Source organism: Aquarana catesbeiana, linkage group LG01 (genome assembly GCF_042186555.1).
Source record: "Aquarana catesbeiana isolate 2022-GZ linkage group LG01, ASM4218655v1, whole genome shotgun sequence".
Classification (NCBI taxonomy): Eukaryota; Metazoa; Chordata; class Amphibia; order Anura; family Ranidae; genus Aquarana; species Aquarana catesbeiana.
The window spans coordinates 766,668,689-766,680,955 of record NC_133324.1 but is presented as its reverse complement, the minus strand read 5'-3'; the positions used below and the strand labels follow the sequence as shown (position 1 = coordinate 766,680,955).

At 43.8% G+C, this 12,267-nt stretch overlaps 1 protein-coding gene across 2 annotated transcripts in view; it reads left to right on the top strand.

Annotated features, from left to right (window-relative positions):
* Positions 1-12,267, top strand: part of LOC141113204 (probable ATP-dependent RNA helicase DDX60) — a 477,260-nt gene that overhangs the window by 54,952 nt on the left and 410,041 nt on the right. For both annotated transcript variants that reach the window (XM_073606185.1, XM_073606175.1), the window contains exon 6: positions 9,133-9,243. In XM_073606185.1, coding sequence (XP_073462286.1) covers positions 9,133-9,243 — 111 coding nt within the window. The remainder of the gene's footprint in view (positions 1-9,132; positions 9,244-12,267) is intronic.

Genomic DNA, 12,267 nt, shown 5'->3' with positions numbered 1-12,267 from the left:
TGGATGGATGGTGTATTGGGGGGGTGAGAACCTTTTCTTGAATTCCTGACATACACAATACCCCAAACACTTACTGTACAAGTCTCCGAGTGCGATCTCTGCACAGTTTTCAAGAGAGCACCAGGTAACATGGAGGCTCCGCCTGCAACCCCACCTCCATGTGCCTTCTGCAGCTAGCCAGAGCCCAAAGCAAGATTGAGGTTCTGCCTCCGTGTCCTGTCTGCAGCCAGCCAGAGCACCCGGCAATATGGAGGCTCCGCCTCCCCTCTCTGCCCCGTCTGTAGCACACTGAACGCATGGAGGTGCCGAGTGCAGGGGGTAGATGAGGAGGGAGTGATTTTGGCCAGTGTTCTGTCAAATTAGCCAACTCGTCAGAAAATCCAACCACCTCAATTCCGGTTTCTTTAAACCATCAGTAATTGGAGATTTCGACGAATTGCTGTATGGACACAACAATGGCAACCGAATACAGTCTGGTATAGGAAGATTTTGCTGTTTTGACACCACAGCGGCTAACGAGGACAAAGTTGTCGCTGCCTCGGAGGCGGCAATTTTGTTGGTTAGTATCGGAGCGAGTAACAATCTCCACTCATAATATCATGCAGCGGACTGTAAATGGTTGCCGGTGTTGTGTCCAAACAGCAATTCGTCTGGTCACCCTAGCCTAGAGTAACATTACCATCTACCAGCAAAATGCAGAGAAACAGTGCTGTGCCAGATGCTGAAAAGCTCTCTGCATTACAGCATCTGGTACTGAATGAAGCTAGAACTGTCAGGTGGAGTGATTTCCATCCAACAGTTTAACTATAGTACCGGCTTGACTGGCAACCCTAAGTCCACCCTTGCAATCCGGGGACAAAACCGGGGACAGTCCTGGGCTGGGGACAGTGTCCTCAGTCTGGGGACTGTCCCCGGAAACCGGGGACGTCTGGTCACCCTAACTTACTGGGCACACCTCCCCAGGGATTGGCTGTATCCCCATAAATAATAAATGCCCCCTTGTTTCTTCCTCCCACTATAGTTCTACAATCCTCTAAAACTGCAGTCCCCAACTGGGGGTAAGCGATTTTTCGCAGGCAATTTGTCGGGGGGATGGCTGGTTAGTGCTTCAATCATCCCGGCACCATGGTTGATATGGTGTCAGGGTGATTGAAGCGCATTATTTCTTTTATTACATTGTAATAATAAATTAAATAGTTCCACTCACCATAATGCAGAATCAGTGGGAGCCCTGAGCGTGTCGCTTGCCACTGTCACCTGCCACCAGATGCAGCTTGTCAGTTGTCACATTGCCTGCCACCAGATGTGGATTGTCACTTGCCACATTGCCTGCCACCAGATGTGGATTGTCACTTGCCACGTCGCCTGCCACCAGATGTAGATTGTCACTTGCAATGTCGCCTGCCACCAGATGCAGATTGTCACAGAGAGAGATGATGTCATCTCTACTCGCCCGCCCATTTCTCTCATCCGCCCACCCGCTTCTCTCATCCACTCGGATTGCTCTTCCGCCCACCCGCCTGGCTCTCTTATGCAGCCCGCCCCCCCGCAGCACCCGCGGCTCAGCTGTAGAGGTGGTTGATGAACCCTGCTCTAGAATACAGGGGGAAGCTATAAGGTCTCACAGGAAGCAGCCTGTGAGACACTGAGCAGGCTAGAGCAATCAACCCCTACTCCACTGGCTACAGAGGAGCCAAACTAAATTTGCCCAGCAACCTTCACTAACTATGAGGGTGCTACATTTATAAAATGAATACATGTATATTTTCTTTTAAGAAAAAAAAAGCTATTTTAGTTAAAATGTGAGGTCATGTGTAGGTAAGCAATTACAGTAAACGGTATTCACCTGCAAGGCTCAGATCCCCCATTCCACTATCCCTGTACAATAAAATGATAAAAAACTTAAAGCCAACTTTAGCACATCTATTCTCCAACACTACTTAAAGGTAATAAATTAATAAACAAAAACACAAATATATAAGGCACAGCAGCAAGCAAGCATTCAAATGAATGAATTCAAAGCAAAAAAAAAAATGAGAGAACGAGTTTGTCAAAATTATTTGCACAGTGCTGTGCAGAGAATACTCTAGCTCCACTGCTTGCCATTTATATTGAGCCTAAAATGCTGGTGCAGTGTGGGTTAAATACTGCAGTGGCCAGAGAAGTGCAGGTAGTGTTATTTGCTCTCTTTAAACAGGAGCCGGCTGACCCTTTTATTCGCAGTGCCTCCAAGTTGAGGCTGGCCCAGAAAGTGGTTACATAATGACTTATGCACTCCCTAAATTCTTGTAACAGAGAACACTGAAGAAGTGGGATTGCTTTAAGGACATAATACATAATGGCATTCATCTCTGTATTCTACTGGGCAACAAATATAAAAGAACAAATGTAAAACCTGGGTGGCTAAATACTAACATAAAAAGACATATTAAAAGAGAAGTATGTTTTTTTTTTTTTCACCATTATACTTACCTAGGTGGATGCTGCATCTGTCCCCTGACATCTCTGCACTGAGAACCAAGCCATCAAACACTGCCGATGGCTCGGTTCTCTCAGCTCCCTGTCAGTCAGTAGCTCTCCGCTCTTCGCCCCCATGCTCATTGGAGCGCTGAGCTGTGATGGGCAGGGAGCAGCCGTCTCAGGCTCTCAGCGGCTCACTGAGAGGCTGAGACAGGCATCAGTCCAGGCACCTGGCGGATCCAGACTGATTCCTGTGACAGCAGAGAGTGGACTTCAGACCGCTCTCTGCTGAAAATGGGTCACAGGAGTGCAAAACGAATTGCACTCCTGTGATCCATAGGAGAAGCCCAGCCAAATGAGCTCAGGCTGGACTTCTCCTTTAACCACTTCAGCCCTGGAAGAATTTACCCCCTTCCTGACCAGAGCACTTTTTGCAATCCGGCACTGCGTCGCTTTAACTGACAATTGCGCGGTCGTGCGTCGTTGTACCCGAACAAAATTGACGTCCTTTTTTCCCACAAATAGAGCTTCCTTTTGGTGGTATTTGATCGCCTCTGCGTTTTTTATTTTTTGCGCTATAAACAAAAAAAGGGCGACAATTTTGAAAAAAACTAAATATTTTGTACTTTTTGCTATAATAAATATCCCCATTTTTTTTTAAAAAAGCACATTTTTTCTCAGTTTAGGCTGATATATATTCTTCTACATATTTTTGGTAAAAAAATCTCAATAAGCGTATATTGATTGGTTTGCGCAAAAGTTATAGCCTCTACAAAATAGGGGATATATTTATAGCATTTTTAATATATATATATATATATATATATATTTTTTTTTACTAGTAATGGCGGCGATCTGCAATTTTTATCGTGACTGCGACATTATAGCAGACACATTGGACAATTTTGACAAATTTTTGGGACCATTGGCATTAATACAGCGATCAATGCGATAAAAATGCATTGATTACTGTAAAAATGTCACTGGCAGTGAAGGGGTTAACACTAGGGGGTGCTCAAGGGGTTAACTGTGTTCCCTGGGAAGTGATTCTAGCTGAAGGAGGAGGGAACTGACTAGAGGAAGTGACAGATCGTGGTTCCTAGCTAAAAGGAACACACGATCTGTCACTCCTGTCAGAACAGAACAGGGAAGTATGTGTTTACACACACTCATCCCTGTTCTGTGTCTCCTGCTCATGATCGCTCGTGCCCGGCGGTCATCACGATCACCGGACACGAGCATCGGCACCCCCGCTGTGCAGCGGGCACGCCTGCTAACCCGACCTTGCGAGCCAACGTATAGCTACGTAGTTTCGCGCAGGGGAGCCCACCTGCCACAGTGTAACTGCGGCGACTGGTCGGGAATAAAGAGAAAAAAAAGCAGTCCAATAAATGCAGTATAAGGTCAAAGGGGCTTCATTGCCATTCCAAAATGATAAAGAATGCAATCAGAAATGCAAGAGTGCAATTAGAGCAGCTAAAATAGATAATAAAACATATGGATGAGGAGAGTAAAAATTCAAATAATGCATGCGGTAACAATTGTGCAAGTGTTCAATTCATTAAGAATTTTGCGTCAAATATCGAATGCGGTATTTGTTTGATTTAGCGATAATTACTGCATTACTTAATGTGGTAATTTACCACATTGAGCTGGTTGCTAAGGAGTGGGCTGCTGACAGCTGAACGTAAAAAAAAAATGATGAAAAAAAAACAGTGTGGGGTCCCCCCCCAGTCCATACCAGGCCCTTCGGGTCTGGTATGGATTTTAAGGGAAACCCCACGCCAAAATGAAAAAATAAATTGCGTGGAGTCCCCCCCCTAAATTCCATAACAGACCCTTATCCAAGCATGCAGCCCGGCAGTTAAGGAAAAGGGGGGGGGGGCACATGCCCTTAACATGGGGGGGTGCTTGACAAGGGCCTCATCCCCACAACCACGGCCGGTGGTTGTGGGGTTCTGCAGGCAGGGGGCTTATCGGACTCTGTAAGCCCTCTTTAACAGCCCCAGATCCCGCCCCCCCATGTGAATGCGTATGGGGTACATAATACTCCTATCCATTCACCAAAAAAGAGTTAAAAAGGAATAAAAACACAGAGACAGTTTTTAACAATTCCTTTATTAAAAAATAAAAAAACAATGTCCCCCAAATGTAAATCAATCGTCAATCACGCCGCCCGCACCTACTGCCGACCCGAAAAACAAAAAAAACCCTCCCGCTCCCGCTGTCCATGAAGGCTGGCCGCCTCCTGCAGGTTCCGCCGTTTGACAGTTCTTATATAGGTAGGGGCGGGGCCACCTGGCTATGTTACCTGGTGGTCCCGCCCCCTTGTGAAGTCACTGACCCAGCATGCACCAGTCCGTGACGTCATAAGGGTGCAGGACCACCAAGTGAAATAGTCAGGTGGCCCCGCCCCTTACCTATATAAGAACTGTCAAACGGCGGAACCTGCAGTAGGCGGCTAGCCTTTATGGACGGCGGGAACATTTTTTATTTAATTTTTGGGGGTTGGCGGTTGGTAATTTTGGCGTGGCATTTCCCTTAAACTCCATACCAGACATGGAACTTTTATTTACATTCAGTTGACAGCTGAGTCATCCGTTGTTAAGGACAAGGCGGCCGGCTTGTCAGCCCGCTCCTTAGCAACCAACTATTTTGATACCGCCAGCAAAACCCTGGTCCATTGGTGAATTGGACTTAAGAGCTTTTTAGAATGATATTTACCGGCACATTTTTTTTTCTGCGGTAAATACCACAAAATTGAATTTTTTTTTTTGAGTCATGTGATCACGTTATTGTGAATTGATCCCCATATCTAAGAATTTGCTGATGAAAAAAGTATCATTAGTAGCAACCAATGTGGATTTATGAAAAACGTTCTTGCCAGACCCAACTTTTAAACATTCTATGACAAGGTAAGCTGTAGTTCAGATAGAGGAAGGCCTGTGGAAGTAGTGTATCTATATTTTGCTAAGGCATTTTATACAGTACCCCATACGCAAGGCATTTGATACAGTACCCCATATGCACTTAATTTACAAATTAGGGTCATCGGCACTGATGAGATCGTATGTACCTGGACAAAAAACTGGCTGCAGGAGCGTGTCCAAAGGGTAGTAATTAATGGCAAATTTTCTAAACGGGCTGGAGTTGTGAACGGGATTGCCCCAGGGCTCTGTACTGAGGCCAATTCTATTTACCTTGTTCAGAAACGATGTAGAGCTTGGAATAAATAGTTTAATCCCAGTATTTGCTGATGATACAAAACTAAGCAGGGCAAAAAATTCACAGCAGGGTAAAGCACCTTCACAAGAAGACCTCGATAAAATAGAGGGCTGGGCAGCTAAATGGCAGATGAGGCTTAATATAGAAAAATGTAAAGTAATGCACTTGGAAGCTAAAAATATGCATGCAAGTTACATGCTAGGGGGAGAACCCCTGGGGGATTTGAGGATGGAAAAAGGATCTGGGGGTCCTGGTAGATCAGAGACTGAGTAATACAATGCAATGTTAAGCTGCAGAAAGTCCAGCAGACTTAGCATGCATTAAAACAAATCAAACTATAATTATACCACTCTAAAAAAGGCGGCCACTAGGGATGGGCTTCATGTTCGAGTCGAGGGGTTACTCGGTTATGTAAAAGAACTGTCACCTGAGAGGCCCGTCATTACGGCGGGTGCCTCCCATGGAGGCTGATCGTAGGCGGCTTGCGGCTTTTTTTTTTTCGGTCTGTCGGAGCGCAAGAAGAAGAAGACTCTGTGGGACAGTTTTATTTTTTAATAAAAGACTTGTCCCAAGGCGTGTAGTTACCGTTACCATTTCACACAGGGGGGCCGAGATCTGGGGGTCCCCTTGTTAAAGGGGGTTTCCAGATTCCGATAAGCCCCCCGCCCGCAGACCCCCACAACCACCGGGCAAGGGTTGTGGGGATGAGGCCCTTCTCCCCATCAACATGGGGACAAGGTGCTTTGGGGGTGCTGCTACCCCAAATCACCCTCCCAATGTTGAGGGCACGTGACCTGGTATGGTTCAGGAGGGGGGGCGCTCTCTCGTCCCCCCCTCTTTTCCTGCGGCCTGCCAGGTTGCGTGCTCGGATAAGGGTCTGGTATGGATTTTTGGGGGAACCCCACGCCTTTTTTTTTTAAATTTTGGCACGGGGTTCCCCTTAATATCCATACCAGACCTAAAGGGCCTGGTATGGAATTTAGGGAGACCCCCACGCATTTTTTTAAAATTTCGGGGTTCCCCTGTGGGGAAATTCCATGCAGTTTTTATCAATGAACTTTTATGTGTATTGCCGGACCGACAATTCATTATAGCCGTCACTAGCTCTAGCACTTTTAGATGACTTTTTTTTCCCTTTAGAAATGTCATTTTGCTGGCAGAATGTTCTAAACACGGGAAACATGCTCCCCTTTACAGGCATACTATAGACACCCCCCAGGTACGAAATTTAAAGGAATATTATACTCTTATTGTTTCACTTTAAGCATTATTAAAATCACTGCTCCCGAAAAAACGGCCATTTTTAAGACTTTTTTTGCATTGATACATGTCCCCTGGGGCAGGACTCGGGTCCCCAAACACTTTTTAAGACAATACCATGCATATAAGCCTTTAAAATTAACACTTTTGATTTTTCATGTTCGTGTCCCATAGACTTTAACGGTGTTCGCGTGTCCGGACACATTTTTTGCCTGTTCACATGTTCTGGTGCGAACCGAACGGGGAGGGGGGGTTCGGCTCATCCCTAGCGGCCACACGGCCTTGGATGAGAAGCAGTTCAATCTTAAACTGCATAAGGGGTTTTCTACTGTTATGCCCCGTACACACGATAGGATTTTCCAACGGAAAATGTTCTAGGAGCTTGTTGTCGGAAATGTAGGCTCCATCGGACATTTTCCATCGGAATTTCCGTCACACAAAATTTGAGAGCTGGTTCTCAAATTTTCCGACAACAAAATCCTTTGTCGTATATTCTGATCGTGTGTACACAATTCTGACGCACAAAGTTCCACGCATGCTCTGAATCAAGCAGAAGAGCCGCACTGGCTATTGAACTTCATTTTTCTCGGCTTGTCGTACGCGTTGTACGTCACCGCGTTCTTGACGTTCGTAATTTCCGACAAAATTTGTGTGACCGTGTGTATGCAAGACAAGTTTGAGTCAACATCCGTCGGAAAAAAAACATGGATTTTGTTGTCTGAAAATCCTATCGTGTGTACAGGGCATTAGAGTGGAAATGATGTGGAACTCCCTTCCGCAGTTGGTGGTGTCAGCAGGGAGTGTAGATGAATCTAAAAAAAAAAACTTTTAGATGTGTTTCTTAACAGTGTACAAGGATATGGAAGTAAGTCACATACACACACACAGTCATGTTGAATTGGATGGACTTGTGTCTTTATTCAACCTCACCAACTGTGTAACTATATGTAACTACATAACACTGGGATTTTGTATCTTGTTTAACCACTTGCTGCCCACCATATAGCAAAATGACAGCGGCAAATGACGGTTTTGATATCTTGACCGGACGTCATATGACGCCACGCATCGCAGCGATCCTTGTTGCGGTGTGTCAGTCTGACACAGCGCAACTCCGATCTAGGTAAAGAGTCTCTGACAGAGACTCTTTACCACATGATCAGCTGTGTCCAATCACGGCTGATCATGATGTAAACAGGAAGAGCCATTGATCGGCTTTTCCTCACTCGCGTCTGTCAGACGCGAGTAGAGGAGAGCTGATCGGCTGCTCCTCTGACAGGGGGGGTCTGTGCTGATTGAGTATTAGCACAGCCACCCCAAGGATGCCCACACTGGACCACCAGGGACGCCACCAGGACCACCAGGAATTTCCCCACCAGGTATGCCACCCTAGACAACCAGGGATGCCAATCAGTGCCCACAATGGATGCCAATCAGTGCCACCTATGTGTACCCATCAGTGCTGCATATCAGTGCCACCTATCAGTGCCGCCGATCAGTGACCCATCAGTGCTGCATATCAGTGCCCATCATCAGTGCCCATCAGTGCCACCTCATCGGTGCCCATCAGTGCCGCCCCATCAGTGTCCATCAGTGAAGGAGAAAACTTACTTATTAACAAAGTTTTGTAACAGAAACATAAAAAACATTTTTTTTCAAACTTTTCGGTCTTTTTTTTATTTGTTTAGCAACAAATAAAAATCCCAGAGGTGATCAAATAACACCAAACGAAAGCTCTATTTGTGGGAACAACATGATAAAAATTTCGTTTGGGTGCAGTGTTGCCTGACCGTGCAATTGTCATTCAAAGTGCGACAGCGCTGAAAGCTGAAAATTGGTCTGTGCAGGAAGGGGCCCTGTATTGAAGTGGTTAAAATTTTGATTCTTTTATTTACTTTGTAGTCTAGCCGCCACCAAAACTTCTATTTTTGGCTTAGATAGAGTGGGAAAAGGCAAGAACCTCCACCAGCCTTTTGTTGCAATGTATGTCCTCACTGGGGAGACTTGCCTTAGGGATAAAAAGCGAGGGAAAATAGCTCTAGCAGACAACAATCAGGGGTTCTAATTAAAGGTTAACAGATGTTTCTAATCTCTCCCTCTCTATTAAACAAAAAAAAAAAATGAAATTGCTGAGACTGTGGTTTAATGTTACTAAAAATAAATTTAATTTTTTTTTCATCTACACAGAATGCTATCCTTTTTGAGAAAGTACTTCAGGGATTAAATGCAACTTTCCAAAAGCACGCAGAGCAGAGTTTTTTTCTTCAGTGCATACAGGAGATTGCGGACAAAGAACAGGTTGGTTTTCATGTTTATTGTATTAACTTTGGAAAATGAGTCACATTTTGTCTGTGGCAAGACTGCAATTACCATTACATAGAGAGGGCTCTTAACCAATAGTAACATAAGATAGGTTTCTTTTTTATTACCTATTTTATTTCCATTAAAGTGGACCCATCAGTAAAATGATAGTCTGACAGGCTTGCAGTGAATCATAAGGTTTGCCAAGGCCTGAATATGTAATAAGCAAATTATATACATGGAAAACTATAAAGCCTACATAAAAACACAGTTTTTAATACATAAAATAAGATTAAGATAAATTGATCTCTTTCACATGCATAACTAAAATCATTAAAAAGGATATAGTATCCCCATGCATAAAACGAAAAAAAAATCATAGATTCACATTAATATGAAGCATATGTGAATCTGAAACCTTTTTTAAATTTTGAAGGGAAACTTTTCCAAACTGAATTCAAATTTCATCTTGAAGAGTTGTCACAGAAACAGGTGTCCCTATTGGAGAGTTTTCACCCACCTATTGCTTTGGTGGCAAGTCAAAATTGTTTGATTTCCCCTCACTTTCTGTATTGGTGACAATGGTCTTCAGTACAAATAGAGGGGTGGAATCTCTCAATAGAGACATGGACAAAAAAAAAGGTAACAAATGGTCTAACCCTTCCCTTCTCTACAACTTACCATAAAATCTTTTTCATAAAGTCCATTGAGGGATACAGGATTGTACTAATTTAGGAAAAAAATCTTATTTTCTTTATCGGCCAAAGGGCATGGGATTTTAGTAATCTTATGCCCTGTACACACGACCGGTTTTGCCATGGGAATAAAGTCAGAAGGTTTCTCAGATGGAACTCCGACGGAATTCCATTCAAGACCAAAGTCCGACCGTCCAGAACGCGGTGACGTAAAGCACGTACGACAGGACTAGAAAAAGGAAGCTCAATAGCCAGTAGCCAATAGCTTCTGTCTCGTACTTGCTTCAGAGCATGCGTCATTTTTAGTCCGTCGGAACAGCATACAGACGAACGGTTTTACCCATAGGAATTGGTTCCGTCGAAAATACACGTTCCATTTCTAGGTCCGTCAAATTTTCGTTAAAAAAAGTCCGGTGAGGCATACACACGATCGGAATAGACGATGAAAAGATTCCATCTGACTTTTTATGTCGGACATTCCGCTCGTGTGTACACGGCTTTACGCATGCGGGAGGTTCTAAAGCAGTGCAACTGTGGAGAGGGCAAAGCCTCAAGAAAACCAAGAGATGTAGAATGACACCAACATGAATGCCTGTATAGGGGCTTGATGGAAAAGATTTTACCAACTATGGCAAAAGACATTTCCAGGAATGACATTACGGATCAACCCAATATTTCAGGTCATAACAGATAATCCCAGAAGGGGAAACTGAAACCTACAGGAGGGATGACTCCCAACTTACAATGTGGAGAATCATCCATCGTAAGGAAAACACTGGTGGAATGATAACAAGCAACAGGAAAATAAAAGTTAAATTAGTCTTTTAGGGAAGTTACTAGACATAGGCTTAGATCTGGTATACCAAAACCCTTGATAACAGGAAAAGGAATATATAGACAGATGTCCAGAAAAAAATTAATTAGTTTACAACTAGAGGCTTTGGTAGCGTACCCTTGACACTGTGTTCAAGGAAAAGGGGGTCCATAATATAAGTTCGAAAATAGGAAAGATATCTCTAAAAATATATAAGTATGGGTATATATTTGTCTGAGTAAGATATAAGAAAGAGTATTAATCCACAATCCCAAAAGGGAGAGGCAGGGATGATAACAACACCCACACAAACAGGGTAAATAGTGTACACTTGAAGAAATCAAGTGTTAAAAAGGTATTCGAAAATAATTTCTGTTAATGTACGCAGTAACAAAATGTCTGCAGAGGGGAGAGATCTTAATGAGAAAAAAGCACAATCCAAATTCTGGGAAAGAACTCTACTACAAAAAATGTGGGGGTAGGTGTTTGTTATGCACACAAGAAAGATTTTCTATCAGATTAGCCACCCAAGATGAAAAGGTATAGCAACCCCGATTAAGTTCTGTAAAAAAAACAAAAAGTAGGTATAAGAATGCCACAAGATGAAGTCAACTAAAGATGGTTGACCTAATTTTTAAAATTAGGCTACAGGAGAGCCTGAGAATCAAGATTTTTGGGGATTTAAATTAATAATTAAACTAACAGAATAACACCTCCACAAAGAAAAAGTGAGGGTGTAGTGTTATGTAGAGGGCTGGCTTCAAGAACTGGCACTTACAGGGCAGAGAGACTGAAAATGAATACAAGGAACCTCTGCAGAACCAGAAGAAAAATAAGTTTGAACCACCTCACCTAAAGACCTTCTGCGGTGGAAGAGTTGTTCACTCCAACTAGCAGAGGTATCAGGAAGGGCTGGGTTGCAGAAAAAAAAATATTTTGACTCCCCCATCAACACTGACTGAATCCCTCCTGCGGAGCTATTGTGTTCTCCTGGTGGCGGGAGGGGGGTAGGGGGGAGTGATAAAAATCACTGAGAAATCAGTGATTATTGGTAGCGGCTATAGCCACTGGCAATAATTGCATATAAAAATCTGCTAGGCTGGTTGCACCTAAGTCGATCTACTTGGGTACAACCAGCCTGCACATAGAGGGTTCGAACCTCAGCTGGCTTAACTGACTAACTGACACTGACATCAATAGTGACACTAATACAGTGATCAGATAAAATACTGTAAAGTGTACACTATATTATTGACACTGGCTGGGAAGGGTTTAACATCAAGGGGCAATGAAGGGGATAACTGTGTGCCTAAAAAGTGTAATATGTGCTGCTTTTACTAACAGATCTGGCTGTTTTTTCTCCCGGCTTTCCAGAGAGAAGAATTAGCCAGATCGCTGATCTGTGTACAGAGCCCTGTGTTTGTAAACACAGGAGTTTGTGCTGTGATTGGCTACACCTGATGAGCACGTCTCAGCCATAAATCATTGGCCTGGACCTGCTGACAAAATTTC